Here is a 19,503-nt window from a genome sequence, read left to right as displayed (position 1 = left end):
CAGAAATGAACATCTTGGAAACACTGCCCAACTCTTTGGGTGCTGCTGATATGAAAACTTATAGAAGTGGTTGAAGGATGGTGAAACCAGAAGGAGATGACTAAAGTCTTGGTCGCTCATGCCTCATTAAAAGTCATGGTCAGAGGCTTTCCTGGTTTGTAAAGCAGGACTAGTGGCAAACTGTGGTAGATATGACAAAAGCTTATAGTGCAAGTGCAGGCACAAGTCTTTCAGTGCACACCATTCAGTGTGCATTGTTGAACATGAAGCTCCGCACCAGACAACCCCATTTGTGTTCCCATGCTGACGCAATGACATCATCAATCACAACTGGAGTGGACATGAGATCATTGAGTTTAACCTACGGATCAATAGAAATGTGATGGTTAGCTGAGGTGGAATGTGATTGGACAGACAAGCCAAGGGAGATCTAATTCTGTACAAGGGTGGGAGGCTTGACTCTGCCTGTAAAGAACTCAGTGGGACCCTTAGTATATTTGGAGAGGGAATGTTCATCAGTACAGGTGCAACAGCCATGGATGGTTAAGCTCTATGGAAGAGATTTCTTGGTATGGAATGGGTGGTAGTTGTCGAAGTGGAGGTATTACTGATGGTTGGTAGGTTTGATATGGATAGAGGTACTGATACAGTTATCTTTGAGGTGGAGGTCAACAATGAGGAAGTTAGCATGTTGGGTTGAGGAGAACGAGATAAAGCGAACAGAGAAGGTGTTGAGGTTCAGGAGGAATGTGGATAGGGTGTCCTCACCATTGATCCAGATCACAAACATGTCATCAATGATTGCGGGCTTTCTCTGGTGTATTTCAGCTATGAAATCTTCATGGGTTATCAGTCAAGTGGTGTCATCTTCTAGTCGCAATGAGCAAATAGATGGAGTTGCTATGGGTTTCCTCTTAGCACCAAGCATGGCTAACTTATACCTGGAATACTTCGAGGAGGTAGCATTGGACACAGCTCCACTGAAACCAAAAGCATTTTACAGATATGTGGATGACACCTTTGTGTATGGCCACATGGTAAAGAAACTATTTGAGTTCCTGCAGCACCTCAACGGTATACATGAAAACATCAAGTTTACCATGGCGATGGAGAAAAATGGAAGCCTAACCTTACTGGACACCCTGGTTACTAGAAACGCAGGAGACACGCTGGGACATTCGGTATGTAGGAAGGAAACACATACAGACCTATACCCCAAAGCTAGGAGCTGTCACCATCCAGCGCAACACAGCTCTGTACTTAACACCTTCGTACACAGGACGAGGTCCTTTTGCGACAACAAGAGCTTACCGAGTGAATTACAACATCTAAAGGAAACCTTCAGAAGAAACAACTACAGCCAAAACTAATAGGAACAGCTTTGAGGAACAATAAGAAGAGAGGAGGAGAGAGACCAGAAGAGGATGACACAAGAGGTTGTGTGTTCCTGCCGTATGCAGGACCACCAACGGCGAAGATCGCAAGAATCCTTAAGAAGCACCAAGCGAAGACCGTATTTCACACAGCAAAGAAACTCAAGGATATTCTTGGATCGACCAAAGACCCACTAGGACTAATGACACTGGGTGTTTATAGAATTGGATGCGAATGTGGAATGCAATACATAGGGCAGATGCAATGTTGCATTACACAGTGCCATATGGAACATATAAGAAACGTGCATCTTGGACAGGTTGACAGTCCATGGTGGCGGAACACAGCATCAATGAAAAGCATACCTTCGAATTTGAAAAAGCAAACAAGTTATGCAGTGCCAGTGGATTTTGAGATTCAGTGATAAAAGAAGCGGTAGAGATTCGTCTGCATGAAAATTTAATTAATCGAGACAGTGCTTACCACCTCAGTACAGCTTGGGATCCTGCAATTAGGAAAATTCGGCAAGAATGTTCCAGTCTGAAGGGGAATGCGACTGGTATGAACAGACACAGGGAATCGACGCCCGCATGCGTGTCCCCTTCACCACCATTGGCACCAAGCGCCCGGTGCAATTCAGCTGGCACGCGATCGGTCGGCGGCCGGAATCTGATAGTGGTCCAGCAGCTACAAAGGCGCACAGCAGACAGCATCCCGACACTTCGCCTGAAGATGATGGATACACAATCCATTGAAATGTTGTGACTAGAAGACGACACCACTTGGCTGATAGCTCATGAAGATTTCATAGAAGTCATCAATGAATCTGAACCAAGTCAGGGGTCAGGGGTTTGAAATTCTGGGTGGCTGGGGTGGATTCCTCTAGATGGTCCACGAGTAGACTGGCATAGGTTGGTGTCATGCGAGTGTCCATTCCTGTACCACGGTTTTGTTTGTGGGTAATGGTACAGTTGGTCATGGTGACCACAAGAATGTTGTAGGCGTGGAGTAAGCCGGGAACTGGTAAAGGCAGCATTCAGTGGCAACAGGGCTATGGGAATTAGGGACGTTAGTATAGTGGAAGGTGGCATCAACAGTGACTAGCAGAGTGCCAAGTTGTAAAGAGCCAGGAGTCGTGGAGAGTCAGTGGAGGAAATGTTTGGTGTCTTTTAAATAGCAGCGTAGGTTATGGGTAACAGGCTAAAGGTGTTTATCCACAAGAGCAGAGGTTCCCTCAGGGAGGAAGGGGGGAGGGGGGCAGGAACTGGCCACAATGGGGTGTGAAAAGTCATTAGGTTTATGGATTTTAGGAAGCATGCAGAAGGTGCAAGTGAGGAATGTGGTAGAGGTGAAGAGGAATATAGACTCGGGGGAGAGATTCTGGGATGGGCCTAAGGATTTGAGGAGAAACTAGAAATCCTGTTGGATTTGTCATATTGGGGTCATTGTGGCTGGGTTTGCAGGTGAATGAATCTGACAGCTGGTGGATTCCCTCTGAAAAATAATGCCTGTGGTTCAAAACTATAGTTGTGGAGATATTATTATAAGGCCAGGATCAGTTTTTAGTTGGTGGATTGCAGTTCTTTCCGCAGATATAAGGTTAGTTTCTGTGTTAAGGGATTTGGAGAATGATGGTGAGGCAAGATTTGAGGATAAAAAATTCTTTAATGTTAACAGGTGAATAGATCAGGTGTCCACTATATGCAAGAGGCAGCTACATGCTTAGCAGTGGCTGTGTTGGTGTGGACTGGGCGGTTTTTTAGATTAGAGGGTCTCGAGAAAACACAAAAAGGGCTTCAGTCACAAAGGGTGCATGCTGAAAGCAGGAATAACGTAGATACAGGAACCATTGGTATAATGGTTATAAATTGTCATAGCTGTGTTGGAAAAGTACCAGAGCTCCAAGCGCTAATACAAAGAACTGATGCTCAAATCATTATAGGCACTGAAAGCTGGCTAAAGCCAAAGATAAGGTCAGCCAAAATTTTTGCGAAGAACCTAACGGTGTTCTGAAATGATAGTTTAAACACAGTTGGCGGTGACGTGTTTGTTGCTGTTAGAAGTAGTTTATCTTGGCGTGAAATTGAAGAGCATAGCCCCTGTGAATTAGTGTAGGTAGAGGTCATTGTTGGTGACAGTAATAAAATAATAATTGGATCCTTTTACAAACCTTCCAATTCAGATGATACAACTGCTGAAAGGTTCAAAGAAACCTTGAGTTTGATTTCAAACATGTATCTGACTCATACACTTATAGTTGGTGGTGACTTTAATTTACCCTTGATATGTTGGCAAAAATACATGTTTAATTCTGGAGGTACACATAAAACATCATCTGAAATTGTGCTAAATGCATTCTCTGAAAATTACTTCAAGCAGTTACTTCATGAGACCACACGACTAGTAAATGGTTGTGAAAACACCCTTGACCTCTTAGCAACAAATAATCCTGAGTTAATAATGAGCATCAAAATGGATTCAGGGATTAGTGAACACAGGGTTGTCATAGCAAGATTGAGTATTGTAGCCCCAAATCCTCCAAAAATAAAAGAAAAATATACCTGTTCAAAAAAGAAGATAAAAATTCACTTGAAGCCTTCATGAGATACAATCTCCACTCTTTCAAATTAACAACATAAGTGTAGACCAGATGGGACTTGAATTCAAAGAAATAGTATCAGCAGCAATTGAGAGATTTATAACAAATAAATTAACAAACAATGAAACTGATTCTCCTTGGTACACAAAATGGGTCAGAACAGTGTTGCAGGAACAACAACAACAAAAAATGCAACATTTAAATAGATGCAAAATCTCCAAGACTGGCGATCTTTTACAGAAGCTCAAAATTTAAAATGAACTTCAATGCAAGATGCTTGTAATAGTTTCTTCAACAAAACTTTGTCTTGAAACCTGGCAGAAAATCCAAAGAGATTAGTAATATGTGAAGTATGCTAGGAGCAAGACTCGATCAATGCCTTCTCTGCATGATAACAATGGAGATACTATTGAAGACAGTGCTGTCAGAGCAGAGTTACTAAACACAGCCTTCCAAAACGCCTTCACAAAAGAAAACAAAGTAAATATTCCAGAATTCGAATCAAGAACAGCTGCCAACAAGAGTAACATAGAAGTAGATATCCTCAGAGTAGTGAAACAACTTAAATCACTTAATAAAAGCAAGTATTCTGGTCCAGACTGTATACCAATTAGGTTCCTTTCAGAGTATGCTGATGCAACAGCTCCATACTTAACAATCACATACAACCCTACCACCCAGTTGCTGAACATGCTTCCCAACACAATTTGCTTCACTTCAGAGACTGCTTTACAGCCTTTGTCCTCTGAATCCATACTATCAACACCAAAGTTTCTGAATAGTGCAGTTGGGAACTTTCCCTGCAGTATATTCTAAGTTACTGTAACCCCCCCCCCCCCCCCCTCCCTCTCCAATCTCAAACCTCAAACTTCACTAGGTCATGTCCTCCTCCAAACCATCTCATTTCCTGTTCCCTCTCCAGAAGTACACAGTTTCTATTCAACCAGTGTACCCACTAGTCTATTTCTCCTCCTCTACTTCTCTCCTTTTCCACCCCTCCCTGCCCTGCAGACCCTACCAAATGGCTGTCTTCAGTTTGGCCTCTGTGGCCAGTAGTGTGATAACCGATCTTAGCTTTTCAAAATATTATCGTTATTCCAACCTGGATTTTACTTTGTTTGATTTTGTCCTCCACTTATGAATAAAAAGAAACGTATTCCAAATTCTAGTAGAGGATGTAGCTGACCTGTAGTGAATCGTTAATGTTTATGTAACTATCCTCGTCATTTCATTTCTTAGTTATTTATTCATTTTTATGCTGCTTGCATAATTTTCATTTGTCAGTAGGTCATATTTCTTCTGTCCTCACTATCCTTTCATCCCATTCCCTGTTCCCAACCTCCTTCCCTCCCACTTTTTACTTATGCACGTTTGCTGGATATTCCTTTGTTGTCACATTTCTCATCCTTTGCCATTTCTAACAACAGTAATGTTACAATATTTACTCATATGCACATACATGTGTTAGGTATCTAAAGTTCATTTGTGGAGATGGGACAACAGAAGTAAACAATCTGAGTCACATGCTAATTGCAGCACATTAGCAGCAGTTGCCAGGGGTGCATGATTCTTTCAGTACGGGCTATTGTCGCCTTACACTCTGCTGTTAAAGAAGTCAGCAAAGTTGTGTAAGTGGAATTTATACATTGTAAGTAAGGAAATGTAAACATTATTAGCTTTGTTTAGAGCAAGTCTTGTTTATGCATTTTTATCTTTTTCTTCTTTTTTTCTGATACAATCCTTTGTGTATCCTCCAGCATTAAACATCAATATGTCAAGTTCTACTGAAACTCAAGACATGTTTGCATTCTCCAACTAAGTAACAAGTAAAAAGATCAGCATTAAGCAGTTCAGAGGAGAAAATGATCCCAAATGCATACATGACAGAACGTGATTTACATCCACCATCCATCAACAATAAAATCAGAAATTGTTGCTAAAACTGCACATTCCACTGGGGTCAGCGGCTTGTCTGATAATTCAAAATGTTGATGACTTTGACAGAAATGCCATAAGAAAGAAAGTGCACCAGTTTTTCTTTTGCAATGAGCTGCCTACCATTGATAAAGTCTTTGCTTCTGTTAATGAAGTTTCTGATCTGCTGGACTTCAGGGGAGTCACATGTCACTCTTTATTGAAAGAGATGAATTTCAGATACATTAATCATGGATGTAAAAGCATGCTGAGCGACAAAGAATAGGTCATTCTATGGACAATAAAGTCAGCATGCCAGTAAGTTAGAAAAAAATTATTACTTGGACAAGACCTGGCTAAATGCAGGCCATATATTTAATAAAATCTAGGTAGGTGATTCAGTGCCATTAGCTACGGAAGCCTTTCTATCTGGGTTGTCTACAGGAAACAAAGAACCATCTGGGAAAGGAAAAAGACTAACAATAAAGCATATTGGGTGAGAGACAGGTTTTGTGGATGAGTGTTTGTGGACTTTCGAGTTGAAAAAGCCCCATGACTACCATGAAGAAATGAACAGCAAGTCTTTTGAATCTTGGTTTTCCAAATTTCTTCATCACCCTGAGGACAACTGTGTTATTATAGGTGATAATGCACCATACTACTCCCACAAACCATACAAAATTCTAAACACAGGCTCCAGTAAAAAGAATATTACAGACTGGCTTTCATTCAAAAACATTCCATTTGAAAACTATAAATCAGCTTTTAATTCAAATGTTGTAGATGCTATGGTAAATTCAGTAAACAAAACAATTGAAGAATGTCTCCATACCACTGTGAACTGAAAGTCACTGAAATTGTCTAGACACAGACTACAAATTATGTCACAGCAAGGAAAAAAAACCTTCAAAATGTACGAAGTGAAAGTACTTCTAGTTGAAGCAGTCACTGATGTAATGCTGGATTACATGGTAAAAATGAGTGCAGCATGTTCAAAAAACTGAAAAATGGATGCAGGACGTGGATAACATTGTGAAAGCTCACAAAGAGAGTTTAGTTACTGGCACCAATAGTAGTAACAGCAATTTATCTGACTCCTTAGATGGGTGAATGTTCTGCCTTTGCTTGAAAAAAATAAAGAGCTTGACCCATAAAATTACTGGTGAGCACTTTTATTTATTTGTTCCATTTTTTTTATCCAGATCCAACTAACACAGGGACCAGGAAAGATTGAGTACATAATTGTGTCCACAATTACAGATTTTATTATTGTTTTTGTTACTCATTTCCAAAGTGTTATGCATGCTAAGCACCTTGCTGTCAAGCGACCTCACCTTACACTTTTTTAGCCCCAGTGAAAATGTAATCAGGCCATGTGCTACGCTTGTGCAGGGCAGGCCAGCACGTGGCACTGTTTATCCACACTGTCTCAATTTGGTGAAAAGTTTAAAGAAACCTTTTTTCTAAGAAAAAGTCTACTGAACCTTTTGTCCAATCATTCATCAGTGAGTGTATCAGCCTAAAGGCAAGAGGAGTACTTTCTTCATAACCACTGTTCAACACATTCCTTGTGAATTCTTACAAGATGCATACTGCATTGGTAGAATACGTAGTTAACCAAAGTTTACACTAAGATAACTGCAAATAAAGCTCATCCTAGTCACACACAGTCAGTGAAAATACCAACTCAATTTATCTGTTTCCATGATTGTTGCTTGATTTTTTGTAGATATTATGATTTTATTAAAGCCATGTGCATAAAATCAGAACCTAACTAAATCAACCATCATGCAAGGTACGTGATCATAAACTATATAAGCAGTGCTAATAGTTGATTCCTTCACTCTGTGAAGAGTGCATTTACTTTCACAACATGCAGGAGAAAATGTCTGTACTATCTGATGCCAATTGTGCAAAGGGCACCAACTATTACTCACACACCTAAATGTTTCAATTGAGCTTCTCTTTCTTCAAGTTCTGCCAATGCTTCAGATAACTGTACATTATACAAAGAAAAACAAGAGTAAGATGTTAGTCAAAAAAGAAACAACACTGGAAAGATTAGTCATGTTATGAATGACAACAAAGCAGTACAAGCACTTTATGAATGAAATTACCTTAAAAGCAAGTCTTTCATTGTCCAGCTCTAGTTGTCTTGAAGCTTTCTCCAACAACTGCACACGATCACACATCTCATTTACTTCCCTGCGCAACACTTCTTTCTCTGATGATACCTGCAGATGTAAAAGTAATATGTTTTAATGTATCACAAGAAATACATATTAAAACAAAAATTCATCATTTATGCTGTAAGTTCGTACTCATGAAGGAAAATACTGAAGGTCGGATATTAAATTGCACAGATTTGCTATTTCATTCATGAACAAACTTGATTCATTCTATTCTGTCTTTTACTGTGGCTGAGGTGGACAGCACGAGTATAGAGTGTGATGAAGGGACAAGATGCTAAGTAATGGACATCTTGGGAACAGGATTGCAACACAGGAGCATAGGTGACAGGGAGGGCTCCCAAATGGACATAATTGTAGATTGCACACCAGCAAATTTGATGGAAAGAATTGGAAAAGGAAATTGGTGGAGGACAGGTGGATACCACTACGAGAACAGTTTGGAGGAGGTGTAAGTCTATATATCTAAAAGGAGGGGTAGACAAAAATATCATAGGAATTATATTCTTTCCAGCCACTCACATGATAAAATCCTTTCTTGGTTCAAATTCGCTGATGTCATGCTTATGAACTGGACCCAGGGCCAAGACACACTGCTCTTATTAGCCCACAATGTCAACAAGTTCTCTCATCTCTGTTTCACTTGCTCTTATGCTCTATGAGCCTTCCTGCAAAATGACTGCACTCTACTCTCTGTTAGCTCCGTAAAAGCCTCTGCCCATATTAAGCCAATTAATCATCCAGACTATCTCAATTTTATTAGTCTAAATATGTACTGGTTGGTTATAATTAAACTTTCCCTATTTAACATGTTATAACATGGAAACTAATTACCATGTGACTACCAAACTTGGTAGCATTAATGTCCAGAGTATGGGATGCCTGATTTCCCTGTGTCACAGCACCACTGTCCAGTTCCAACTCTGGCCACCAGGTGCCATGATCAGTCATTGTGATTCATAGTGTCACACACCTGACTGGTTGCAGTGCACTTGTTGACATGCCAACATGAGCTTGGATAAATGGATCAGGGCATTATTGGTGAAGTTCTATTATCAAAAAAACAGTAATGCTGCAGCTGCACTTTGAGAATATTCCCAGCTGAAAGGATTACAGGAAGATCCTATTTCTCCACCTGCTGTGCAGAGTGTGATGAAGAAGTTTGAATCAACTGGAAAACTGGGCATCCCTCCAGGAAGAGGACGATTATAGGTTGCACCACAGGTGGTTGGAATCTCTGTGGCTATGGTAGACAACGCTGCGTGCAATTCCCGATTGCCAGGCACTGTGCATGCTGTGTCAAGACAGTTGAACTTTCCTTGGTCCACTGTATGGAAGGTACTTCGAACCATTTGAGAATGGTATCCGTACAAGATCCAAACTGTACTGCAGCTTGTCCTAAGGAAGCACAACGATGTGTTGACTTCGCTCTCCACTGTGAGGGCTCGAGGAGTTGATGAGGGCTGGCCCTGAACCATCCAGTGGACATCTAAAGCTCATTTTTCTCTGATGGGTGATCTCAACACACTGAACTGCTGAGTGTGGGGATCTTCACCTTCAGTCACTGTGCAAGAAGTTCCTCTGTATATTCAATGTGTTGTTGAGTGGTACTTAAGTAAATAAATTAGTGAAATCAAAGTGAAGTAGAAATTAGAAAATAAATGAAAAAATTTGTTTAGTTTAGAAGAATTACACACTGGCAAACAGCGGGCAGAACAGCAGAGCAGAAGAGAAAATGACCATCAAGTCAGCAAGTTCCACATAAGCGGACGCTATCGATTCAGCCGTCAGGGCATCGCCCGACCGGCTCACATGTTTCTCAGTTGTCGCATGTGAGCAAAGGCCCTCGCCTACATTCCAAGAGCCAATGACCGACATTAAGAAGATTCTTCGAGAAGCTTTTCAACGTGACAGAAGAGGCAATGACCGGCTCACGTGTTTCTCAGTCGTCACATGTGATCAAAGGCCCTCACCTACATTCCAAGAGCCAATGACCGACGTTAAGAAGATTCTTCGAGAAGCTTCTCAATGTGACAGAAGAGGCAATGACCATGAAGTCATTCACCTCCAGTAAACTGAAGTGAATACATACGCGAGACGCAGTGGGCCTGACAGACGAGAGACGAAGAAGTGAAGAAGTGTAGCAGTAGTTTTCAGTCAGTTTCGGTGCTGAAGACCGTCATGCAAGAAGAGACTGCATCATGCACAGACGCACCAAGTCCGCCGCTGTAATGGAATAGCAAGCAGCAGCCGCGGTGCCAGAAGACAGAAGTTAAAAGGTATTTGAAGTCTGATTTTTATGTACCCGGGTGACTCGTGAGGACAGGAAGGAGACGACCTCACATCAGCAGTCACCTGTGAGCTGGGATGAAGATCTGACAGCTGAAAACTGGCAAGCGGGAGTCCATTGTTCGAGTCCGGGACACTGGCCCTCCCCTGCCGCGCCGCTCCGCTGGCCGACGCACAACACACGTGGCCGCTTAGAGAAGAGAAACACTGGGATGCCACATCCAAGGTATCACCATCCGATGCACAACTTCACTCTCAATAATTAAACGGGCCACAGCACGAGGCGCGTCTCCAGTCAGCTGGGCGAGACGGCGACACGAGATACACACTGCCACGCGTAATCAGACGCCGCCACAGCAGAAGGCTACGCAAATGACACAGCTGCCGTTCTCTGAACCAGAACATCCAGTAAGATACAGTTGTACGAAACTTTCAATAAAAGTTATCTTATGTAAAAATGCTGTTTCATTCTACCTCATACCCGAGCCAAGGAAGAACCCACCCTGCCCACATGTTGTTAAGAGAGAAAAGTTAATTTATTTAGTATTTTCACCCTGACATAATGCCTTAGAATCAAATGCCCTTTGCAGTAATGCTCACCCCGACAATTGACTAGCATCAAAAGAGAAAACCCAGTTACATTTAGTGCCAGAACTGTTACATTTGGTGTAAGAGAAAAAACCCTTGGCTCAATATGAGGTGTGAATGACAGTCACTGAAGGTCCACAGTTAGTATTGTTTAATGTGCGAAAGGATATAGGTTTGCATAGCAGTCGTAATATTTTCTTTATTTAGAAGTGTATTTTCTCTCATAATTTTAAGAGTTTGTCGAAAATATTTAAACATCCTTTTCATTCAGTGTGGTAAGATTGTGCAACTAACAGTTTGTAAAATGATGACACGAAATCATACAAAGTCAGAGTCAGCATCACAAGCGGTTTCTACTGATGAAGCTATTCAGAGCTTAGTTAATCAGATAGCACAGCTTAAAAATGATTATAATGCATTATTTAAACAGTTGAGTGAGGTTAGGCAAACCAGTTCAATCCCTCCCACCCTAGATTCCTCAGCAGCAGCCTTGGTAACTCCTTTTTCAGGTAAACCTGGCGAAGACATAACAGCCTTTTGTGATGATTTAGTAGCAGCTGCAAAGTTAGGATCATGGTCAGATGAACAGCTCTTACAAATGACAAAGTTAAGATTGATAGGAGAGGCTAAAGCACACGTATTATGCCATGAAGAATTACGGAATGCTGCAACATTTGAGGAATTGAAGAAAGGATTGCTTAAACGTTTTCAAAAACAAAACAGCTGTAGATTTTATAGGGAACAGTTAAACACTATCACTCAGAGGCAAAACGAGTCATTAGAAAGCTTTGTAGATAGGATTACAAAAGTTAATATTAACACCTATCAGTTGACAACAAGTGATGATGCAAATAAAGTTGTTTTAAAAGAGGCAGAAGATAGAGCTCTGGATACATTTTTACGTGGGTTACCTCCTGAAACATCCCATCGTGTCAGAGCAGAGTTTCCTAAAAATTTAGCAGAAGCTGTATCTGTGGCGACGGCTTTCGAAGAAATAGACATTGCCACCATACAAGGAGAAGCGAAATGTATTGTCAGCAGGAGTACGATGTTATAGATGCGATCAACAGGGCCATATAGCAAAAAATTGCAGACAACCTCAATGCACTAATTGTCAAAGAATAGGTCACACATTCAAGGAATGCAGGTCTAAGAAAGTTTCTGGAAATAGAAATCAGTTAAACTCAAACGGGAATGTCGGAGCCGCCACCAGGCATTCCCAATAAAATTTCATGCCATTAAGGCGAATGTGAAGGCGGAATGCTGGTTATCTGCTACCATACAGGATAAAGAGGCAAGGATACTGGTTGATACAGGCGCAAACGTATCAATAGTGTAATGAATGCATTGGAGAAAAGAAATATGACCCTCCAAGGTATAGATTGAGTGGAATAGGAGGAGGTACAGTGAAGTCATTAGGATGTACATCATTGATTTTCTATATTCACGGTGTACAATTTCAAGAAGATGTAAAAGTGGTAACAAAGGTAACTGACGGGTACGACGTGATCCTGGGGTTGGATTTCCTGAATAAACATCACGCTAAAATCGACCTCAGACAGCAAACTGTAGAACTTAGCGGAATAGTGTTTCAGCTAGGTGACACTTCTGCAAAGGGCCCACTGCCGCAAGATTTCCCCAACCGGAAGGCGAAATCAACTATACTGCGTGCAACGTCCTTGAAGGTTGACTCACGGGATAAGATACCATTTGGCTCAGGAAAACTTCTCTGGATGACCGTTGACCCCGAGGTACCTACAGATACAGTGTGTCTAATAGAGCTATTGGAGGAAAATGAGGAATTAGACGTATCACATTGTTTTGTACGTAGAAGTATTGTACGGGTTCAAGACGTTGAGGGAAAAAGAAAAGTACCAGTACATATTGACAATTTCGGAGTGGAAGACAAAGAGTTGCATAAGGGAATATTAGTAGCTACAGTCAGTACTTTTGAAGAAGAAGATTTCATTTGGTCAGATATTGATAATGGTCAGAAACCAGATGCCTATAAAACCGCATTATGCCAGAAGATTGAGCATTTGAAAGGAAACGACAGAGACACGATAGAAGCAGTTTTAGTTGAGTTCCAAGATTTATTTAATGCAGAAGGTCCATTGCCAGCAACAAATATCACACAGCATAGGATCCCAACAGGAAATAGCCCCCCAGTTTATAGGAAGCCTTATAGAGTTCCGCATCACTTACAGCCAGTACTGGATGAATTTGTAAAACAGCATCTAAAAGATGGAATTATAGAATATTCTGATTCGCCTTATAATTCAAATATCGTAATTATTCCAAAGAAATCTCCCGACGGTACGAAACGATATAGATTTTGTTGTGACTACAGACACCTTAACAAACAAACTATCTCAGATGTTTATCCTCTTCCAAACATTACAGATATCATTGACAGTTTAGGTAACAGTAAATACTTTTCAACAATCGATTTACATAGCGGATATCATCAATTGGAAGTTGCACCTGAAGATAGGCATAAAACAGCATTTTCTACCCCTGGAGGCCACTGGCAATTTAAAAGAATGCCTTTCGGTTTGAAAAATGCACCAGCAACTTTTCAAAGACTACTCGATGGAGTATTGCGAGGACTCAAAACTCAGCAATGTTGTGTATATCTAGATGATATTATTGTATTCTCCAAAGACATTAATGAACATGCTGTGTGCCTGCATAATGTTTTTCAGAGACTTAGAAAAGCTAAATTAACATTAAATATGGAAAAATGTAGTTTTGCATTGACAGAGGTTACATACCTAGGACATGTCATTAGTGAAAAAGGAATTAAAACAGATCCTCGATTAATTACGGCTGTTAAGGACTTCCCAAAACCACAACGCGTTAAAGAAGTACAAAGTTTCAATGGTCTCGCATCTTATTACCGAAAATATGTTCAAAATTTTGCTGAAATTGCCCGACCCTTAACCCAATTATTGAAAAAGGGTGCAAAATTTCATTGGTCTGAAGATTGTGAATCAGCATTTCAAACCCTTAAAGACAAGTTAACACACAGTCCAGTATTAGCCCACCCAGATTATAATAAAGAATTTATTTTATCCTGTGACGCAAGTGGTCATTCAGTAGGAGTTGTTTTGAGTCAGAATATTAATGGCGCAGAACACCCCATAGCCTATGCTTCGAGACAACTAACAACGGCAGAAAGAAATTATTCCACAACAGAGAAGGAATTGTTAAGTGTTATTTATGGCATCAAATACTTTAAATGCTACTTGTATGGTAGAAAATTCAAGGTTATTAGAGACCACGCAGCTTTAAAATGGTTGCTTGGGTTAAAGGATCCATCTAGTCGTCTTACCTGTTGGGCCCTATGTCTTTCCAAAATGGATTTCGAAGTTATCCACAAACCAGGCAAAAAACACATGAACGCAGATTGCCTAAGTCGGAAAATAGCACTTTTGGAAGCAACAGGCCGAGATACTGAGGACTGGACAAAGGCACAAGATGAGGATACAGAATGCAAAAAATATGCAACTCAAAAACAATTTTGCTTGGAAGATGGTGTATTATGCCATAAAACAAAACTTGGACCGCGAATTATTGTTCCCCAACACCTTAGACAAGAAATAATGGCAGAGGCCCACGATCATATCCTTGCAGGACACGGTGGACAGCGGACAACCGAAAGACGCGTAGCAGAGCGATTTTGGTGGCAAACCAGAAAGCAGGATGTCGCGCAGTATGTTCATAATTGCATTGCGTGCGCACAACGAGCTGAACTTTCTCGTTTAAAAATACCCTTACAGAGGCTCCCCAAGGTTCATGTCCATTTCAAATCTGTGGACTGGATCTCTACGGGCCATATCATAAAACACCTGCTGGTAATAAGTATGTTCTTACAATTATAGATCACTTTTCACACTACCTAGCTATGGTGAGTCTCCCAGATCAGCAAGCAAATACAGTTGCCCAAGCTTTAGTTAACAACTGGATACTTAAATTTGGCGTACCTGAAGCTATTATCACAGATCAGGGATCTAATTTTATGTCTGCATTAATGAAACAGCTATGCCACTTACTAAAAACACGTAAATTACGCACAACTCCGTTACACACTCAGTGCAACGGGCGCACAGAAAGAGTTCATCGGACAATTGGCAAGATGCTTAATTATTATATTAACGAACAACATTCTAATTGGGATACGTATTTACCAATAATCGTGTCAGTATACAACGCCAAAACGCATGAAGCAACTGGCATGTCACCTTATGAAGTGGTCTATGGGAGAAAAATGCCGTCCCCTTTTGATGAAATCAGGCAGAAAAATGGAAAAGTCGGAGAAACAGTAAGGGATTTCAGTCGAATGATGAAGGATGTATGGAAAAAGGTTCAAAAATCTAATACAAAGGCTTTGGAATGACAGGAAAGATTAGGTAATGCCCAAGCTAAATATCCAAATTACAAAATCGGTCAGTGGGTGATGCTGTCAACCCCATATATTGTGAAAGGAAAAACGAAGAAATTTGTAACAAACTACAGAGGTCCTTATCAAATTATTGAGATCACATCACCAGTCAACGTTAAACTGCAACTGCCCACCCAAACTACTATTGTCCATGCAAGTCGTTTAAAACCTTTTAAGGGCGCTCCAGATGTAATTCCTTCAACAATAGTGTCTGCTTTTCCGAAGGGTGGAGGTAGTACCCGAAAAGGAAACAGAGTGGCCACGCCAGCACAACATACAGACATGGCACCATACAACCTTCGACCAAGAGTGCGAATGTCCTAGTGGAATCTCAGTAGACTGTGGATAGTATACAAATGTACATAATTAATAAATGATAATGGTTTATTTTTTAAGAAAAAAAGGTTGAATGTAGATTGATGTAGATCTTGTAGTTAACAATGTATTCCTTCTTTTCTTTATTTTTGTTTTTACTAGGTTGGTAGATCAATAACCATGTTGTTTGCCTTTTTCAGAAGACGCCATGCAAACATTTCCTACACAAAACCTATCCTACCTGAATTACTCCCTTGACAGTTCCCTTCTGAAGTCATTAGATATGTTCATAAACTCGCACAGCAAGGCAAAATTGATGCCATTGTTATGATGCAACATGTCTTAAAATTAAAAAGTGAACACAAAACTAAAATTATAATGCTAGGAACGAATATATCTGGAACCTTTGTGTTGGTGTTTCTGCTTTGTACACTTTTCTTTTATTTAAGACGACAAAATAAGCTAATTATAATATACCATTTCATCAAATACCTGTTCATTGGATACCACACTCTTAACTGGTGTACTTCAGTGGTTACTTCTGAGCATTAGTGTATTAATTTTGTTTATTGTACTTCAATCTTTATTAAACAGTCTCATGTTAAAATAAACAATACTGTAGAATAGATATTCTTGCATTGGTATAGGATAGATTAAACAGGTGTTGCTATGTAATTTTCTACGTGAAAAATCTATTTTTTGTTTATTCATTGCCATCAAGATTTGTTACACTTATTACAACGAATTATGTGTGAACTATGTGATTCATGAGCGTACAGTGCTTTAGTAAAGTGCTAAAGTATTTTCAACATACTTAATGTGCAGTATGTGTAACCTTCTAAGTCAAGAGTTTTCATTGCTTGTGTTAGTGCTTTTGCCGTGTGAAGAGTGGAGGAATGCTGAGTGGTAAATTCGAGGGTGAATTTCTCCGAAGGGTGGAGGAATGTTGAGTGGTACTTAAGTAAATAAATTAGTGAATTCAAAGTGAAGTAGAAATAGGAAAATAAATGAAAAACTTAGTTTAGTTTAGAAGAACTACACATTGGCAAACAGCGGGCAGAACAGCAGAGCAGAAGAGACAATGACCATGAAGTCAGCAAGTTCCACATAAGCGGACGCTGTCGATTCAGCCGTCAGGGCATCGCCCGACCGGCTCACATGTTTCTCAGTTGTCGCATGTGAGCAAAGGCCCTCGCCTACATTCCAAGAGCCAATGACCGACGTTAAGAAGATTTTTCAAGAAGCTTTTCAACGTGACAGAAGAGGCAATGACCGGCTCATGTGTTTCTCAGTCGTCACATGTGATCAAAGGCCCTCGCCTACATTCCAAGAGCCAATGACCGACGTTAAGAAGATTCTTCGAGAAGCTTCTCAATGTGACAGAAGAGGCAATGACCGTGAAGTCATTCACCTCCAGTAAACTGAAGTGAATACATACGCAAGACGCAGTTGGCCCGACAGACGAGAGACGAAGAAGTGAAGAAGCGTAGCAGTAGTTTTCAGTCAGTTTCGGTGCTGAAGACCGTCATGCAAGAAGAGACTGCATCATGCACAGGCGCACCAAGTCTGCCGCTGTAATGGAATAGAAAGCGGCAGCCGCGGCGCCAGAAGACAGAAGTTAAAAGGTATTTGAAGTCTGATTTTTATGTACCTGGGTGACTCGTGAGGATGGGAAGGAGACGACCTCACATCAGCAGTCACCTGTAAGCTGGGATGAAGATCTGACAGCTGAAGACTGGCAAGCGGGAGTCCGTTTTTCGAGTCCGGGACACTGGCCTTCCCCCGCCGCGCCGCTCCGCTGGCTGACGCACAACACACGCAGCCACTTAGAGAAGAGAAACGCTGGGACGCCACATCCAAGGTACCACCATCCAATGCACGACTTCGCTCTCAATAATTAAACGGGCCACAGCATGAGGCGCGTCTCCAGTCAGCTGGGCGAGACAACGATACGAGATACACACTGCCACGCATAATCAGATGCCACCGCAGCAGAAGGCTACGCAAACGACACAGCTGCCGTTCTCCGAACCAGAACATCCAGTAAGATACAGTTGTACGAAACTTTCAATAAAAGTTATCTTACGTAAAAATGCTGTTTCATTCTACCTCATACCCGAGCCAAGGAAGAACCCACCCTGCCCACATGTTGTTAAGAGAGAAAAGTTAATTTATTTAGTATTTTCATCCTGACATAATGCCTTAGAATCAAATGCCCTTTGCAGTAATGCTCATCCCAACAATTGACTAGCATCAAAAGAGAAAACCCAGTTACATTTAGTGCCAGAACTGTTACAGTGTCACTGTTTGGTGAGGCTTCATGGCTACATTCATCATTGACCCAACCTTTCTTTGAACAGGTTGGTGCCCCAGGACCAAAGATGTGCAGTGTGACTGGCCATCAATGCTTCACCAGCGTGTCATACCCACCCTACAGGAGAGTGACACATTGAACTCAACAGTTTTCATGCAAGATGAGGCCCCATCGCACATCACTCGTGAAGTTCACCTGCTTCTCTGAAACACATGTGGAAATGATCGAATTATCAGCCAATCATTTCCAAATGCTTGGCCAGCATGATCACTTGATCTCACATCCTGTGATTTTTGGATGTGTGGCTATCTGAAGAACAGGGTTTACCAGGGAGTATTCACATATGTCCTGATCTGAAGCACACACAGAATATCTAGAGAGGTGGCTAGCATACCTTCGGTCATACTTCATTCTGCTGTGCAGAATGCAATCCTGCACTTTCAGACTCTTCTGGACACTGATGAGTGCCATATTGAGCCCATTTTGTAGCAGTAATGGTACCAGTGTGTAATGGTACACATGTCCATCCACACATATACAGACACAAGCAGACATATTTAAAGACCAATTTTTTAAATATGTCTGCTTGTGTCTGTATATGTGTGGATGGACATGTGTGTGTGTGTGTGTGTGTGTGCGCGAGTGTATACCCGTCCTTTTTTCCCCCTGAGGTAAGTCTTTCCGCTCCCGGGATTGGAATGACTCCTTACCCTCTCCCTTAAAACCCACACCCTTTCGTCTTTCCCTCTCCTTCCCTCTTTCCTGATGAGGCAACAGTTTGTTGCGAAAGCTTGAATTTTGTGTGTATGTTTGTGTTTGTTTGTGTGTCTATCGACCTGCCAGCGCTTTCGTTCGGTAAGTCACATCATCTTTGTTTTTAGATATAAATTACAACATAAGATCAATACTATCTGTTCACATACAACTTCGTTTATGGCTATAATGATCTTTAAATACAGTCAGAGGAAATTATTGGCAGGAATGAAGACAATGGGTATCCAGTTTAAGAGAAGTATAATTTCTGCATATCCAGTTAACGGTTTGGACAACTGGAACAGTAAAGAACTGTTCATATCTTCTGTGTATGATGTAACATCCACTGTAAGTAGATTCAGATAGATGCTTCTTTTTCTTTTTACTGGTCTTATCCCACATCTTCACAGGGTTTGGCATGTTAATCTGATTTGGCAATGTTTAGTAGTATAGGGTGGCTGGATGTCCTTCATGTCATTCCTCACTCCTCACCCATACCCTCCCCCCATCCAGAATGGAATCTGTGTACCCCATCCGTTTGTATCTAATGTTATCCCAGGTAAACCAATGTTTGTGAATCATGTAACTGAGGCAAGATGTAGGTATCAACCCAGTATTCACCTAATAAGATACGGAAAAATGCCCTAAAAAACACATCCAGGCTGGGCAGCACAACAGCCTTCATCAGTAATCCACTGGATGGATTCAGTCTGGAGCCACCATA

General features: G+C 41.1%; 1 protein-coding gene across 1 annotated transcript in view; it reads right to left on the bottom strand.

The window, feature by feature from the left end:
* LOC124712298 (MAP7 domain-containing protein 1-like) overlaps positions 1–19,503 on the bottom strand; it is a 263,516-nt gene that overhangs the window by 162,933 nt on the left and 81,080 nt on the right. The window contains exons 5-6 of the mRNA XM_047242625.1: positions 8,005–8,121; positions 7,829–7,883 (exon numbers count right to left, since the gene is read on the bottom strand). Of these exons, the coding sequence (XP_047098581.1) occupies positions 7,829–7,883; positions 8,005–8,121 (172 nt within the window). The remainder of the gene's footprint in view (positions 1–7,828; positions 7,884–8,004; positions 8,122–19,503) is intronic.

The sequence above is a fragment of the Schistocerca piceifrons genome, chromosome 1 (assembly GCF_021461385.2).
Source record: "Schistocerca piceifrons isolate TAMUIC-IGC-003096 chromosome 1, iqSchPice1.1, whole genome shotgun sequence".
Taxonomy (NCBI): domain Eukaryota; kingdom Metazoa; phylum Arthropoda; class Insecta; order Orthoptera; family Acrididae; genus Schistocerca; species Schistocerca piceifrons.
This window is presented reverse-complemented; position numbering and strand designations above follow the sequence as displayed.